Source organism: Bufo bufo, chromosome 2 (assembly GCF_905171765.1).
Source record: "Bufo bufo chromosome 2, aBufBuf1.1, whole genome shotgun sequence".
Classification (NCBI taxonomy): Eukaryota; Metazoa; Chordata; class Amphibia; order Anura; family Bufonidae; genus Bufo; species Bufo bufo.
In genome coordinates this window covers 210,314,162-210,331,971 of record NC_053390.1, presented here as the reverse complement: position 1 = coordinate 210,331,971, position 17,810 = coordinate 210,314,162, and the positions used below count along the sequence as shown (strand labels likewise).

Here is a 17,810-nt window from a genome sequence, read left to right as displayed (position 1 = left end):
AAGGTATTCAAAACTGATTTTACATACGTCGTTAACCCTTTAGGTGTTGCACAAGAGTTATTGGCAAATGGGGATGACATTTGAGAATTTCATTTTTTTGCCTAATTTTCAATTTTAACCCATTTTTTCCACTAACAAAGCAAGGGTTAACAGCCAAACAAGACTGTATCTTTATTGCCCTGACTTTGCTGTTTACAGAAACACCCCATATGTGGCCGTAAACGACTGTACGGGCACACAGTAGGGCGTAGAGTGAAAGGTGCGCCGTTTGGTTTTTGGAAGGCTGATTTTGCTGGACTGTTTTTTTGACACCATGTCCCATTTGAAGCCCCCCTGATGCACCCCTAGAGTAGAAACTCCATAAAAGTGACCCCATCTAAGAAACTACACCCCTCAAGGTATTCAAAACTGATTTTACAAACGTTGTTAACCCTTTAGGTGTTGCACAAGATTTAATGGAAAATAGAGACACAATTTCAAAATTTCAAATTTTTGGCAGATTTTCCATTTTAATATTTTTTTTTCCAGTTACAAAGCAAGGGTTAACAGCCAAACAAAACTCATTATTTATGGCCCTGATTCTGTAGTTTACAGAAACACCCCATATGTGGTCGTAAACAGCTGTACAGGCAAACGGCAGGGCGCAGAAGGAAAGGAATGCCATAGGGTTTTTGGAAGGCAGATTTTGCTGGACTGGTTTTTTTGACACCATGTCCCATTTGAAGCCCCCCTGATGCACCCCTAGAGTAGAAACTCCAAAAAAGTGACTCCATTTTAGAAACTACGGGATAGGGTGTCAGTTTTGTTGGTACTAGTTTAGGGTACATATGATTTTTGGTTGCTCTATATTACACTTTTTGTGCAGCAAGGTAACAAGAAATAGCTTTTTTGGCACTTTTTTTTTTTTTTTGTTATTTACAACATTCATCTGACAGGTTAGATCATGGGGTAATTTTATAGAGCAGGTTGTCACGGACGCGGCGATACCTAATATGTATACATTTTTTTTTATTTATGTAAGTTTTATACAATAACTTCATTTTTAAAACCAAAAAAATGTTTTAGTGTCTCCATAGTCTAAGAGCCATAGTTTTTTCAGTTTTTGGGCGATTATCTTGTGTAGGGTCTCATTTTTTGCGGGATGAGATGACGGTTTGATTGGCACTATTTTGGGGTGCATATGACTTTTTGATCGCTTGCTATTACACTTTTTGTGACGTAAGATGGCAAAAAATGGCTTTTTTTACACTGTTTTTATTTTTATTTTTTTACGGTGGTCATCTGAGGGGTTAGGTCATGTGATATGTTTATATAGCCGGTCGATACGGACGCGGCGATTTCTAATATGTATACTTTTTTTTTATTTATGTAAGTTTTACACAATGATTTCATTTTTGAAACAAAAAAAAATCATGTTTTAGTATTTCCATAGTCTAAGAGCCATAGTTTTTTCAGCTTTTGGGCGATTATCTTGAGTAGGGTCTCATTTTTTGCGGGATGAGATGACTGTTTGATTGGTACTATTTTGGCGTACATGCGACTTTTTTGATCACTTTTATTACCTTTTTTGGGAAGTAAGGTTGGCAAAATTTCAATTTTCTCATAGTTTTTATTTTTTTATTTTTATGGCGTTCACCGTGCGGGGAAAGTAACATGACCATTTTATAGATCAGGTCGTTACGGACGCGGCGATACCTAATATGTGTAGTTTATTTTATTTTTTTAATTTTTATTCAGTGATAAATGTTTTTTTTTTATCTTAACTTTTTTCACTTTTTTTAAAAAAAATTTTGACCCAGACCCACTTGGTTCTTGAAGATCCAGTGGGTCTGATGTCTGTATAATACAGTACAGTACAATATATATTGTTCTGTACTGTATTTTACTTACACTGAACAGATCTATGCTTTCAGCATAGATCTGTTCAGCACCATGGACAGCAGGACGCCTGAGCAGGCGTCCTGTTGCCATGGGAACCCTCCCCGTCTGCTCAGAACTTCGCAGACGGGGAAGGGTAAGCACGGGGCTAAGGGGGGCTCTTTGGGGGCTCTCTCCCTCTCCATCGGGGGGCTGCAAAGGCACAGCAGCCCCCCGATGGAGAGGGAGGGAGCTCCCTGACCGATGACAGATAACTTTTTCCATACAGCGGTCCGTACGGACCGCGGTATGGAAAGGGTTAAACGGCTGACATCTGCACAGATGTCAGCCGTTTATACCAGGGTGCCAGCAATGTGCTGGCACCCTGGTATAACCACTAGAAGCCAACGATCATTCATGGGGAGGCGGGCGGGGGATCGCGATCCCGCCTGCCGCACCGCCCGCCTCCCGCAACGCCCCCACCGCATGCGACACCCCCCCCCCGCACCACCCGCCGGCATCAAATCATGCAGGGGGGGGTGAAAAATATAGATTATAGGCACTCAAAAGTTTCTGATCCCCGCGGTCAGGGACCGCGGGCATCAGAAACTGCAAAAAGCGCAGCAAACCGCAGGTCTGAATTGACCTGCGGTTTGCTGCGATCGCCGACACGGGGGGGTCACATCACCCCCCCTGGCGTTGTCACAGGATGCCGGCTGAAGGATTTCAGCCGAAATCCCGTTCCGTTTAACCCCTCGGGCGCCGGAATCCCGATTTAAAAGTTAGGACGTACCGGTACGTCCTTGGTCCTTAAGGACTCGGGAAATAGGGCGTACCGGTACGTCCTATGTCCTTAAGGGGTTAACAGCTGCTTTTCTGGCAGTTTGTCCAGCAGGTTTGCTCATGCTTAGAACAAGGCTTTATCTTAAATAAAAAATTTGTCCAACCACGTAATTTAATATGTTTGGGGAGATTTATCAAAACTGGTTCAAAGGAAAACCAGCTTAATTGTCTATTGCAAACAATCAGATCAATCCTTTAATTTTCCAAAGGAGCTCTGAAAAATAAAAGGTGGAACATGATTGGCTGCTAAGGGCAACTAAGCCAGTTTTCCGTTGCGCTAGTTTTTAATAAATTTCCCCCAATACGTCCTGGTAGTTGAATAATATTTACATCCATCCGGTTGTGTAAAATGATCTACTGCAGGGTTGCAAAACCTGCGGCCCAGGGGCCACATGTGGCCCTCAATGCCATTCTGTGCTGGCCCCAACCATCTGGTAACAGACATGTCTGTCTGTCTTTTGGCTGCTCAAATGTATCTTTCATGTATTCTCCCATAAGATAGAAGTACTAGAAGTGTAACCAGACATTAATTATATATACTGTATGTTCTTTATGCCATAAATATAGTATTTCAGTTGGTAATACCCCTTTAAGTTTTATTTTCGGCCCTTGAAATTGGTTCAGGTTGACAATGTGGCCCCCAACCAGAAAACGGTTGTGCACAATGAACTGTCTAATATACCTGGTTTTATCCTCCTGTGCCGAAGAGCAATACAGTAATATGGCCCAGCAACATTTCATTCTTCTGCCACTATCTTCCAAATTTCCTCTAATGGGGCAGCTTGCTGACAAAAAAAATTCATAATGCAGGGGGAAATGGGAAATGATAAGAATCTTACTAATTGATCCTTTTAGCAGCAAAAATCAGAAGGACTGGTGTCTGCCAGAGACTGGTATCTGGAGATGTATTTCTCAATAAATGATGTCCTGTGAGAAGGTTTATGTCGGTATTTCTTTCTTATGACATTGCTTCTAGGGATGAGCGAATCAACTTCGGATGCAACATCCGAAGTCGATTTGCATATAACTTTATTCCAATACTGTACGGAGCAGGAGCTCCGTACAGTATTAGAATGTATTGGCTCTGATGAGCCGAAGTTCCAAGTGGTACCTTGGAACCGAACCAGAGTTTGGGAAATGTTTTTTTTTTTTTTACGGTACAAATAGTTATTGCCCAGAGCCAATATAGTCTAATACTGTACGAAGCTCCTGCTCCGTACAGTATTGGAACGAACTTTTATGCGAATCGACTTCGGATGTTTCATCCAAAGTCGATTCGCTCATCCCTAATTGCTAAAATAAACCATAACTTTATGGAGGGGTCCAACCTCAGATCCTGGCGGTGAAGGGTCTTGGGTGCTTTCATATCCAAATATACAGGGTGGGCCATTTATATGGATACACCTTAATAAAATGGGATTGGTTGGTGATATTGACTTCCGGTTTGTGGCACATTAGTATATGTGAGGGGGGAAACTTTTCAAGATGGGTGGTGACCATGGCGACCATTTTGAAGTCGGCCATTTTGAATCCAACTTTTGTTTTTTTCAATAGGAAGAGGGTCATGTGACACATCAAACTTATTGGGAATTTCACAGGAAAAACAATTTTGTGCTTGGTTTTAACGTAACTTTATTCTTTCATGAGTTATTTACAAGTTTCTGACCACTTATAAAATGTGTTCAATGTGCTGCCCATTGTGTTGCATTGTCAATGCAACCCTCTTCTCCCACTCTTCACACACTGATAGCAACACCGCAGGAGAAATGCTAGCACAGGCTTCCAGTATCCGTAGTTTCAGGTGCTGCACATCTCGTATCTTCACAGCATAGACAATTGCCTTCAGATGACCCCAAAGAAAAGTCTAAGGGGGTCAGATCGGGAGACCTTGGGGGCCATTCAACTGGCCTACGACGACCAATCCACTTTCCAGGAAACTAGGAATGCTCGGACCTGACACCCATAATGTGGTGGTGCACCATCTTGCTGGAAAAACTCAGGGAACGTGCCAGCTTCAGTGCATAAAGAGGGAAACACATCATCATGTAGCAATTTCACATATCCAGTGGCCTTGAGGTTTCCATTGATGAAGAAGGGCCCCACTATCTTTGTACCCCATATACCACACCATACCATCAATTTTTTTGTTCCAACAGTCTTGGAGGGATCTATCCAATGTGGGTTAGTGTCAGACCAATAGCGGTGGTTTATATTTTAAGTTAACTTCACCATTCACATAAAAGTTTGCCTCATCACTGAACAAAATCTTCTGCGTAAACTGAGGGTCTTGTTCCAATTTTTGTTTTGCCCATTCTGCAAATTCACTGCGCCGATCTGGGTCATCCTCGTTGAGATGCTGCAGTAGCTGGAGTTTGTAAGGGTGCCATTTGTGAGTAGCTAATATCCGCCGAAGGGATGTTCGACTAATGCCACTCTCCAGTGACATGCGGCGAGTGCTACGCTGTGGGCTCTTGCTGAATGAAGCTAGGACAGCCACTGATGTTTCTTCATTAGAGACAGATTTCATGCGTCCACATTTTGGCAAATCCAACACTGAACCAGTTTCACGAAACTTAGCAAGTAGTTTACTAACTGTAGCATGGGAGATGGGTGGTCTCTTAGGGTGTCTTGCATTGAAATCTGCTGCAATGACCCAGTTACTGCGTTCACTAGACATCAACACAATTTCTATCCGCTCCTCACGTGTTAACCTCGGCGACATGTCAATGGCTGTAAACAAAGAAACTTGTAAATAACTCATGAAAGAATTAAGTTACGTTAAAACCAAGCACACCATTGTTTTTCTTGTGAAATTCCCAATAAGTTTGATGTGTCGCATGACCCTCTTCCTATTGAAAAAACTAAAGTTGGATTCAAAATGGCCGACTTCAAAATGGCCGCCATGGTCACCACCCATCTTGAAAAGTTTCCCCCCTCACATATACTAATGTGCCACAAACAGGAAGTTAATATCACCAACCATTCCCATTTTATTAAGGTGTATCCATATAAATGGCCCACCCTGTATAATAGAACGTGAATGGAATCTGAGGTATAATATCTGAAATGTGTGTTCATTTTGAGACTATAATTCATGATAAATGTGCACATTGAAATTGATACTTGTCTCTTAACTGTGCGTATTTGAGACAGTAACTTATCTCTGTTTCCAGGTGTGGCTGATGGAGTGGGTGGATGGAGGGACTATGGAGTTGACCCTTCTCAGTTTTCTGAGACCCTAATGCGCACATGTGAACGTTTGGTTAAAGAAGGACGGTTTGTGCCAACGAACCCTGTTGGGATCCTGACCTCAAGTTACTGTGAGCTGCTCCAGAACAAAGTACCTTTGCTAGGTAAGTAGTATGACCATCTCCTGGTATAAAAGGCTGGCTAAAAAATGGTTTGACAGTGTTATAAATTGGAGAATTTTAGCCTTAATTTTCAAAATATTCTTAGTTCAGAACTTCACCAGATAGGAGACAACAAAAATATACTGTACAGCTGGGTCCACACAGCCTGGTTGAGGCTCACACTGCAGTTGTGGAAGGCCATGTGGTTGTGCAGCGATTTATATTGATAGGTCATCCAGATCCGATCGGCAGGGGTTTGACACCCCTGCTGATCAGCTGTTTGAAGAGGGGGGGCTCTCCATGCGAGCACTGCCTCCTCTTTATTACACTGCACTTCTTCTCGGAAATGCGGTGTAATGTCAAGTGCTCACTCCACTCACTTGAATGGAGCGAGTGCTTCTGCTCCACAGGAAGCGGCGTTTGCATGGAGCATCACCTCCTCGTCAAACAGCTAATACCCGGGACGCCCACCCATGAGATACTGATGACCTATCCTGAGGATAGGTTGTCATATAAATCTCTGCACAATCTCTTTAAGGTTTAGTACACCCCCCACCCCCGAACACTTCAGTGTACAGAACTGGTGGTTCACTTCCCCGGCATACACAATAGCGGTATAGTACTAGTCACTGAGCTCCAGCACCTGACTGCCTAATGCAAGAAATGCAGGGACCAAGAACAAATGCAGTTTTTAGTCACCCTGCCGACCAGGGTTGGTACACAATATGTGTGGGTATAGGTAACAAAGTAGTACATGACCATTGCTTACATATTTTAGGGGGGATGTGTCATTAGAAACAGCTCTTGTACAGATCACTTTACTGCAGTTATCTGTCATTCTAATCCTATCTGTAAGGCCACCTTCACACGAACGTGTGCTGCCCGTTGCCGCATTGCGGATCGCAATACACGGGCGCTATTCCGTGGGCATTCCGCATCACGGATGCGGACCCATTCACTTCAATGGGTCTGCAAATCTGGAGATGTGGAACGGAAACCCACGGAAGCACTACGGAGTGCTTCCATGGGGTTTCGTCCCATACTTCCGTTCCGCAAAATGATAGAACATGTTCTACCTTTTTTGCAGAACGGCCGGATCGCGGATCCTTTAAGTGAATAGGTCCACGATCCGCTGCTGCTGCCCCACAGTCGGTGTTCGTGCATTGCGACCCGCAGCACGGCCACGGGGCCCACACGTTCGTGTGCAGGAGGCCTAATGGTATCACCTCTGTGTATAGATAAGACGGGATCCTCCATTCACAATAGGTGATTGTCAGAGCTTACCTATTCTTTCCTTGTACAATACCTCTGCACAGGTCACAGAGCGTGCCTAGAAAACTCTCCCATAGAAGTCAGAGGTCCCCTCCTAACCATTGTCTATGGCTCATGTGGCTGCCATAAAGCAATTCTCTAAATGCTGTTAAGAACAGCTCAGACAAGATGGCCGTCCCCATAATTATGTTCATGAAATGGAATAAAAAATCGACAATCAGAAAACCAAAACAGATTATAAAAAAGGACGTGTCACTATCTGCTTTTAACTAGCAGAAAAACCCTTTAAAGGACAACGCTGAATTTGTTGGCACAGATATGTTTAGAGCAATACTCTCAGCTGTGCTGGCGTTCTTCCCTGGAGCGATTAAACTTTATATGCCAAGTTCGTAGTAATGTCCCACCGCACTGGAATTACACTCATTCTAGGAAAATGGTTAATATCTAAAATGCATATATTAACATATTAGGAGTTTTATAGTCCGTTATAGTATGTTCTCAAGGGGAGCGTCAATAAGTGATGTCTGCTCAAGAAGTGAGTCTGTTCAACTTTAAAAGGGTCTCGTTTAAGGCCTCATGCACACGGCCGTTGTGCGGCCCACAAACAGCGGGTCTGCAATGCAGGGAGCACAAGGCCGGTGCCCTTGTATCATGGATGCGGACCCATTCACTTGAATGGGTCCACAATCTAGAAGGTTGGTGCAGAACCGAGACACGGAAGCACCACGGAGTGCTTACGTGGGGTTTCTGTCTGTGCCAACGCACTGCAAAAAAGTAGTGCCTGCACTACTTTTTTGCGGTGCAGATCGCATACCCCATTCAAGTTAATTGGTTCTGCATCTGAATGGGGCGGCGCTACGGTCAGTGCCCATGCATTGCGGACCGCAGCACGGGCTGGTTTGTGTGCATGAGGCCTAAAATGGCACTCTGAGTGTTTTTTGGACCTGAAATGATAACTGACGAGTAAAATTCTAGCAATTTGATATGTTTCATTCCAACTCTGGTAAATCCATGCATTTTAACCCTTTCATTGTGGGCTCCAGTGTTTTAGGACCACCAGTTCAGAACTTGGCTTTCCTGTGACACAGGATTGCAGTCTCTCCAGTGTGGAGGACTTACAGAATTTTATCATCACCTATCAGAGGGATAAGCAACCCTCGGCACTCCAACTGTTCAGAAACTACAACTCCCAGAATGCTCTATTCACTTCTATGGGAGTTAGAAGAGCAGCCGAGCATGTTTGCATGCTGGGGGTTGTAGTTTCACAGCAGCTGGAGTGCCCAATATAGTTATTTTTGTCATCTTGAAGAGCATTAAGCAGAAATGTATCTTGTGGGCTCCTGGGGTCTCGTGATGGAGCATATGTTCCTCTTAATCTATGTCAGACAGGAGCAGCATGTCATGCTGTAGAATGTGAACCTATTTTACGACTTTCCAAGTATAGGAGATCATATTAATAACTCGCAAGTCAAGACGGATAGGTTGTTAGTGCAGATAGGGACTGGTGGAATGATTTTAACGGACCTCCTGGCTAGCAACAATTTGTGACTTTTGCACAATAGTAATATTTAATCGTGGGGCAGACAACCCCTTTATTATCGCCATGGCTTGCTGTCACTGATGTGTATTACCGTCTTGGCAAATAGCAATTCCCTAAGATATGGTAGTAGGTGCAGTAAAGGAAGCGACACTACGTGTATGTTCTTTTCACTTTACAAAGACCTTGTGCTGTGCAGTCCTTGAGGGAACGGCCTAGCTATGTGGATGCAGTTCTTTGTAGCTGTGCCAAATCTCGTATGAGGACAGGGTCGTATAAAACAAGCTTGCTGTAATGGTTTACTCCATGTGCATATTACAAGCTTGCTGAAAGCTTTAATACATGGTATTACTTCACCTGCTGCATTATCCCATGTAAAGATATGACACTGTTCACATTCTTTCTCTCTTTCCTTCAAGGAAGTAGCACTGCCTGTTTAGTCGTTCTGGATAGAAGAAGTCATCGTTTACACACGGCAAACTTAGGAGATTCTGGATTCTTAGTGGTACGAGCAGGGGAAGTAGTGCATCGGTCAGATGAGCAGCAGCATTACTTTAACACTCCATTCCAGCTCTCAATAGCACCTCCTGAAGCAGAAGGCGTGGTACTCAGTGACAGGTGGGTCCCCAATGACGTGCACCAGGTGATGACTAAATATTAATGGACCTGTCACCACTTGGAACTGAACCAGAGTTCAGGAAATGTTTTTTTACAGTACAAATTAATTTATGAAGTTATTGCATCGGAACCAATACATTCTAAGGCCTCATGCACACGACCGTTCCGCAAATTGCGGATGCGCAAAACACGGAAGCCGTGTGCCTTCCGCAATTTGCGGAACAGGCGGCCCATTGTAGAAATGCCTATTCTTGTCCGCAAAACGGACAAGAATAGGACACGTTATATTTTTTTTGCGGGCTACGAAACGGAGCAACGGATGCTGACATCTTTTGCAGCCCCATTGAAGTGAATGGGTCCACATCCGAGCCGCCAAAACTGCGGCTCTGATGCGGACCAAAACAACGGCCGTGTGCATGAGGCCTAATACTGTATGGAGCCCCTGCTCCGTACAGTTTTGGAAACTACGTTTTATGCGAATCGACTTCAGATATTTCATCCGAAGTCTATTCGTTCATCCCTAGTTATTACATCTGATCTGCAAGGATGCTAAAGGGGAGCATCCTCCATCCATGCAGCTTGTGGCCATGCATTTCTTTGTGTGTGTATATATTATTATACGGGTGTGTGAGAAATGTGTCCAGTGTGTTGTATGTCTGATTATGTGGTGAGTGTGTATAATTACGTCCATGTATATGGCGATTTGTGTGCAGTAGGGCGGCCGTGGCTGTAGTGAACATGCACAGTACACTGCCTCCTTCCACCCCACTTGGTGGACTTTATGAATACACTCTCTCAAACTGGTGGCCACTGTTTTCTAGTAAACGACATCATATTTTTAACTTGCCAAACATGAATGTAGATTTGCCTCATTTATTAAAACTGTCTAAAAGAATGTTTTTGTCCATGGCAACCAATCTGGAGTCTGCTTTCTTTTCTAAAACTGCTCTTTTAAAATTAAAGTTGTGCTGAGATTGTTTGTGTTGGACGTCCAATGCAGTTACATCTGCCCCAGTATGTCTATCAATGGATGAAACGGGGCTTAACAAGATTCGCCCCTTTACCAAGCCCGTATTAGGATGATTTATTCCAAATATATATATATAATATTAAAAACACCCCACGACGGTGGCCTTGGTTCTGATCAAGGAGCTTGGTTCTGGTATTGTATCTATGTAGTAAGCCTGGATCTGTTACTGTATCTATGTAGTAATCTTGGTTCTGGTGCTGTATCTATGCACTGTGCCTGGACAGGCCTAGCTATGTGGATGCAGTTCTTTGTAGCTGTGCCAAAACTCGTATGAGGACAGGGTTGTATAAAACAAGCTTGCTGTAATGGTTTACTCCATGTGCATATTACAAGCTGATGAAGGCTAATGTAGCCGAAAACACGTTAACACGTTGTTGCCGCATTTCACTATCACAAAATAAAGCGCATTTAAGGAATCTTCTCTACTGCTGTGATTTCTATTATGCGGTTATCTGATATTGTATCTGTAAACTGAGCTTTGATCTGTTACTACATCTATGTGCAAGAATTGGCTGTGCCTGTGACACAGTTACCTTAATCTGCCTTTGGTCAGAAGAGCTGACGGGTCCACGTACTTAACCCAGTAGTTCAGTGGTTGGCCCTGATGTCTTGCAGCACCGAGCTCTGGTGGAGATATTATGTGGAACACTTAAAGATTAGATGATTTGCTACATAGGTGCTCAGTGCAAGAACTACAAGAGTCAACACTGTGCACCCTTCAAGATTTGGTCCGTGTTCCACCTAATAATGCTGTAGGTATTTGGATGTGCCAAAGGCACAAATGTCGGCTAGCTTGTGGTAAGCGGTTCCTAGTAAAAGGCCATTGATATCACGGTTCCTACTGCTTTATTTCATTGGGTGCCGTGTAATGCTTTGTTTTATTTTTTTAGGAATTTATATTGGGGTTTTACACACAACAGCAATTGATCTTAGAGAATCGCTCAGTGGGAACCCCTATTTAACCAGCCGTTCTGGTTGGGGCCTAAAGTTTAAAAGAATTGTCAAAATGCATTATATTGTGTGATCTCTTGAGATTCTATCAAATGAGGTGACCAACTAATAAGTCTTAAAACGGGATTGTTATTTAGAATGCAGAATTCTCCAGCCACGTGTGCGTTAAAGGTGCTGAAATCGTTCTTTAGTATAGTCTGGATGGGATTCCTTATTTCCTTTCAGCAGATCCGTAGGCATGTGAGCAGTGCGGTCTCGTGTTGCTTTCACATCAGTATGGAAAAATTTCCAGCAGCACGCGGTGTTCTTGCAAGTGAAAGCAATAGTGCACTTGGCAACGAGCTGTGTTTTTAGATGGGAGTGTTCAAAAGCCGGACTGTTCATAGGATGTGTGCAGGCTCTTTCCCCCAGCCCCTCAGACGGCACACCATGCACATTCAGCAGGAGCCCGACCATTGAACTGAACCTTGATATGTCAATGAAAATGTTCCAGCTCACACAAAAAATATTATAGTAGCGCAATAATAACCACTATCAATAATAGCTCTAGTATACTGACAACAAGAAAGAGTCATAGTGGCCGGAGACCAGCGAGTACCTCTTGTATTTATTGCCGATTTTAATGTTAATTTTCGGTCTTGTTCTTGTTACAGTCCGGATGCAGCAGACAGTAGCTCATTTGATGTTCAGCTCGGAGACATTATTCTAACAGCAACTGATGGACTGTTTGACAATATGCCTGATTATATGATTCTTCAGGAGTTAAAAAAGTTGAAGGTATGTAACCATTGAAAGGGATCACTCACAGGGGATAGGCAATGACAGACTTCTCATCAAACAAGGGGTTTCCAAGCCCAAATCGTGCTTTATTGTATCACTTTAAGCAGTACATATGATCTTTCCAGTTATAACGTCACTGGGTGAGGTTCCAGCATCAGAAAGCATAACTACAAAATAAACACTTGCCCGTCTGGGCTCTAACTAACACATAGGTCTCTATCTCACCTCTAAGTCCCTGTTCACACCAGGGGATAGATCTGGCTTCGCTCAGCCTCATGGTCTGCCAGTTTCCCAGCCTTTAATCATGTAGGTCTGTTCTCTGGGGCATATCTCCCCAGAATTCCCCCACACTGAGGATTGCTGCTGACTTTTAAATGAGAACCGTTGACATGGGCTACCTGTGAAAACCCGGAGTGGATCGTGGGGAATAAGCACCCACCCAGCGTTATGCTTATTTCCAATAAAGCCAGGCCCTAATTAGCTGATACCAGCTATGCTAAGTAACAACTGCATCCACTATCTATCCTAGTGGACACACTAGCTACTGGCTTTTACTCCACAAAAGCCGGGCACTTTGACACGTCTCGGGTGAAACACCGCAAACCATGATATGCATCTCCTGTAATAGGTTTCCTGCACCATTCTAGGAGACACATACCTTCCCTCATATATGAGGCCCGTCTGTCACACAGTGGGGGGAGGGGAGGAACACCAGAATGACAACAGAAGGAAAATGACCCGGAACTAGGCCTCAAGGCTAGGGAAAATCGGGTCACCACCTAGGAAACCCTAAACCTAGCCCTGACTCCTGTCAGTATGAATAGACCCTGAAGGTGGGAATATTCATACACCGTAAACCTAGGCCCTAGTAACCCTGAATATCCCTAGGAGTAGTGACAGGGTCTGAGACTACTGGTACCTTCCAGATGAACGAACCAGCGTCTCCCTGAGGCCTAGTAAACAACGAGCAAAAGGGAGCAACAAAATACAAAGAGAAGTACACTTATCTTCAATAGAAAATGGATGAGCAGGAACTCAGATGAGAACCACATACCAGCTCTTTCAACTTCAGGCAGATAATATCAACCGCATGGTAAGAAGTGTGAGTCCAGACTAAATAGAGGAGCAGTAATGACCACAAGCTGCACCTGAGACAAGAGATGTGGTCATTACCAACAACACTGCAACAAGTGAAAACAGACTGTCAGATAACCTCACATGCAGCCAGTCTCTCAGATCTTCTAACCTTTGTCATGGGAGGGACCGTGAAAGTCACTGCCTCACACTATATTCATGCAAGTTAGTATATTTTTCTCCATATAGATTATAATTTAATGATGCTGTGTGCAACCCAACAAGAATCACAGTTTCTAATGCCTTCTGGCAGTCTAGTGCCATACCATCCCCTGTTCATTGATTCTATTTAGGCGTGATTTAGGGTTTTCCAGGCTTTACATATTGATCAGGATGGGTCATCAATATCAGAGTGGCGAGAGTCCAACTCCTGGTATGCACTCCAGGAGCACTTTATCCTCTTCTTAGGCCATGTGACTTCACTGTACATGAAGAGAATGGGACCAAACTGCAATACCAAACACAACCACTATCAAATGGATGGCACTGTGCTTGGTAAGCTGTGAGGAGGCAGCGGCGTTCACCGGAGCTCAGGTGAGTACGATGGCTTCCTCAAACAGCTGATCGACGGGGGTGCCCGGAGAATAGGTCATCAATATGTAAATCCTGGAGAAGCCCTTTAAAGGGAATGTGTTATCAGAAAATAACCTATTGTTCAAATCACATTTTAATCAGATTTTGTTATTTTTGATTTAATTTTCCATGTTAACATCTTTACTAAAAAATTGGCCACTAGGCCTAAGAGGTCATGATTTCCTGTTCTTTACAGGTAGCTTTTCAGTGGCCATCATTTTATAATCAGAAGCACAATTGCAATGACAGGTATCACCTTTGTATAGATGGCACAGAATCCGCCATTAACAATAGGTGATATCGCAGCTTATCAGCTCCCCCCTGACCCTCTGCACAAGTCACAGAGGATGCCTAGAAAACTGTCCCATATAAAGCCTCATTCACACGTCAGTGTTTTAGGGCTCTTTCACACTTGCGTTGTCCGGATCCGTCGTGTACTCCATTTGCCGGAATTACACGCCGAATTCGGAAAAACGCGTAAGAACGCATACTTTTTTCTTTCCGGATGCGTCTTTACGGCTTTTTTGGTAAGATACTGATCCGGAAATCCTGAAGCCAACATCAAGTGCTTTTTCGATGGCTCAGTCGTACAGATCCATCGAAACAGCGGATCCGTCGTGTACTGATGAGCGGATCCGGTATGTAAATTATTTCTTATCCGAAAATTTCTAGTTTGTTTTACAACTAATAAAATATGCAAGGGACAAACACACACAATACTCGCCTCCAGGAGCTTCTTTCACGCCCTGTCTTCTCACGCGCGGGCTGTCTAATGGAAGTTTTCGCGCCAGCCAAGCCCCTCCTACTTCCTGGCGCAGACGCAACTTCCGGATCCATCGTTGCGTCGTAACCACTGAAGATGTTAGGACGGATCCGGAATAATACATTTCAATGGGCTATTATTCCGGATCTGTCGATGCGGAAAGCGCAGCATGCTGCGGTATTTTCTCCGGCCAAAAAACGTTACGGTCCTGAACTGAAGACATCCTGATGCATCCTGAACGGATTTCTCTCCATTCAGAATGCATGGGGATAATCCTGATCAGGATTTTTCCGGCATAGAGCCCCGACGACGGAACTCTATGCCGGAAAAGAAAAGCGCAAGTGTGAAAGAGCCCTTAGTCTGTGATTTCAATTAGGGATTGTGAGCCAAAACCAGGATTGGAGCCTCCACAGACATAAGGTATAAGGGAAAGATCTGTACCTTTTCTGTGATTAGAGCCGCACCTGGTTTTTGCTCAAAATCGCTGTTGTAAATCACTGACCAAACACTAACTTGTGAATGAGACTTAACTCATTGGGGTCTCCTCTTGTCCATTATGTTCCTGGCTCATGTGAGTACTGAGTACTCTCAAAAGACCGGAAGTCTTGGCACATTTTAGGCCTAGTGGCCAGTATTTTAATATTTTTTTTTTATTTTATAATTTTTTTTGTAATCTATATAGGGACTTGGAAAGTCATTTTCTAATGGCACTTTCCCTTTAATCCCTTCGCTACCAGTGCCGTACATTTACGGCGCTGGAGCGATGGGCAAACAGCAGAGACCCGCGGCTAATGACTGCGACCGGCAATAATGCCGATCACGGTCATTAAAGCCTTTTAGATGCTGTGATCAAGTGAGATCACAGCATCTAAAGGGTGAAAAACCCAGAAGCTCGCACATCCGGGCTTCTTACCGACATCCTCATGCCAGTAATTGAATTCAATACTCACTGAAGAGACCAAGGGTATTGAAGCTGCAATTCTTATTTTGGCCAACAGGTGGCAGGCCAACATAAGAAATGAGCAATTCTGAACTATAAATGGATGTAAAAAAGCCATGATTGTTCAGAATAAATAAAAAATAAATTGGACTTTGTAGGCTCAAATACGAGCTTAAAAATCATAACAAAAAAGTTAATTCATTTTTTTAATGTCTTTTTAACAAAATAAAAAAATGTTTAAATCGCCCCCCTTTGCATAGAATAAAAAAATAAATACATAAATAACATAAAATATAAACATCATGAGTATCACCGCGACCGAAAACACCCAAACTATTAAAATATTTTTTCAATACAGCGAATGGCGTAACGGGAAAAAAATGTCAAAATGGCCAATTTGCTATTTTTTTTCATTGCTTCTCTTACCCCAAAAAATGTAATAAAATGTGATCAATAAAAACTACAGATTGTCCCGCAAAAAATGAGCCCCCACACAGCTCCGTATATATAACTATAAAAAAGTTATGGGGGTCAGAATATGGTGATGTAAAAAAAAAATTTTTTTCTTAAAGTTTAAAGGCGTTATCCAATTTCAAGTACAATTAAGATACCCCATATGTATAGGTTTTTATGTCTAAATAGGGTAAAAATAAATTTAAAAGGGGATATCCAATTTCAACAACACATGGCTCCTCACCAGTAATATACTTACCCCGCTCCCCGCACCGCCACTGCTGCGTCTCCCTGCACACGAATGAAAACATCTGGTGTCGGGGGGAGCAGCCAATGGCAGACAGGGATGAGCCTCCCTAGTGTCACCTGTGATGCTAGGGAGGCTCGTCCCTGCCTGCCATTTGCTGCTGCTCCCCCCGACACTGGATGTTTTCATCCGTGTGCAGGGAGAGGTGGCGGGGTTGTTGAAATTGATTATCCCTTTCTAAATTTATTTTTACACTATTTAGACATAAAAACCTATACATATGGGGTATCGTTGTAATTGTACTGACCCAGAGAATGAAGGGCACAGGTCAGTTTGCCGTAAACAGAACGCCATAGGAACAAAACCTGTAAAACGGTGGAGGAATTGATATTTTTTTTTTTTTCAGTTCCACCCCATTTTGAATTTTTTTCCCGCTTCCCACTTCATTGTATGCCATATTAACTGGTGGCATTAGAAAGTACTTGTCCTGCAAAAAAAAAAAAAGGCCTCATACAGCTTTGTGAAAAAAAAAAAAAAAAAAAAAGTTATGGCTCAAGGAATATGAGGAAGAAAAATGAAGACGCAAAAAACGAAACAATCTCCGGTATCCTAAGGGTTAAGAAGGAATTATGGTAGAGGAGGTTTTTTAGATTGGAGGACCAGAAGATGGCTGTCGCTCCTTTTTATATTGCAATTCAACACTACTCAGACCTGTTATTGGACTCCAGTATCCATGATATTGTAGTATGTATCTTAGGTTGTGACCTTTCTGCTAATGATTTTTCTCCTTCTCTTCAGAATGCAAACTATGAAAGTATACAACAGACTGCACGCAGCATTGCAGAGCAAGCCCATGACCTGGCATATGATCCCAATTACATGTCGCCATTCGCACAGTTTGCATGTGACTATGGACTGAATGTCAGAGGTGAGATTGAACATATATAATACAGAGGAAACCGTCTGGAATTTGACTTGTGTGCATACAGTGCATACTCACCTAGAGGATAACTGGACTTGGTGGCGTGCCTTCAATGGAGGAACTCCATGCAACTGATACAGGAATGGAGGGGCTCAGCACTGAACTCCTTTTCCTGACAAGAAAGCGCTGCATTTTCATGGACCTCAATGCAAAGATTATTTCCTCTTCCTTTCCAGTAAACTAAAACTACAGGGTGGGCCATTTATATGGATACACCTTAATAAAATAGGAATGGTTGGTGATATTACCTTCCTGTTTGTGGCACATTAGTATATGTGAGGGGGGAAACTTTTCAAGATGGGTGGTGACCATGGCAGCCATTTTGAAGTGGGCCATTTTGAATCCAACTTTTGTTTTTTTTCAATAGGAAGAGGGTCATGTGACACATGAAACTTATTGGGAATTTCACACGAAAAACAATGGTGTGCTTGGTTTTAATGTAACTTTATTCTTTCATGAGTTATTTACAAGTTTATGACC

General features: G+C 43.1%; 1 protein-coding gene across 1 annotated transcript in view; it reads left to right on the top strand.

The window, feature by feature from the left end:
- PPTC7 (protein phosphatase targeting COQ7) overlaps nucleotides 1–17,810 on the top strand; it is a 47,632-nt gene that overhangs the window by 28,088 nt on the left and 1,734 nt on the right. Inside the window, exons 2-5 of the mRNA XM_040416083.1 lie at nucleotides 5,874–6,053; nucleotides 9,279–9,477; nucleotides 12,112–12,235; nucleotides 17,147–17,276. Coding sequence (XP_040272017.1) covers nucleotides 5,874–6,053; nucleotides 9,279–9,477; nucleotides 12,112–12,235; nucleotides 17,147–17,276 — 633 coding nt within the window. The remainder of the gene's footprint in view (nucleotides 1–5,873; nucleotides 6,054–9,278; nucleotides 9,478–12,111; nucleotides 12,236–17,146; nucleotides 17,277–17,810) is intronic.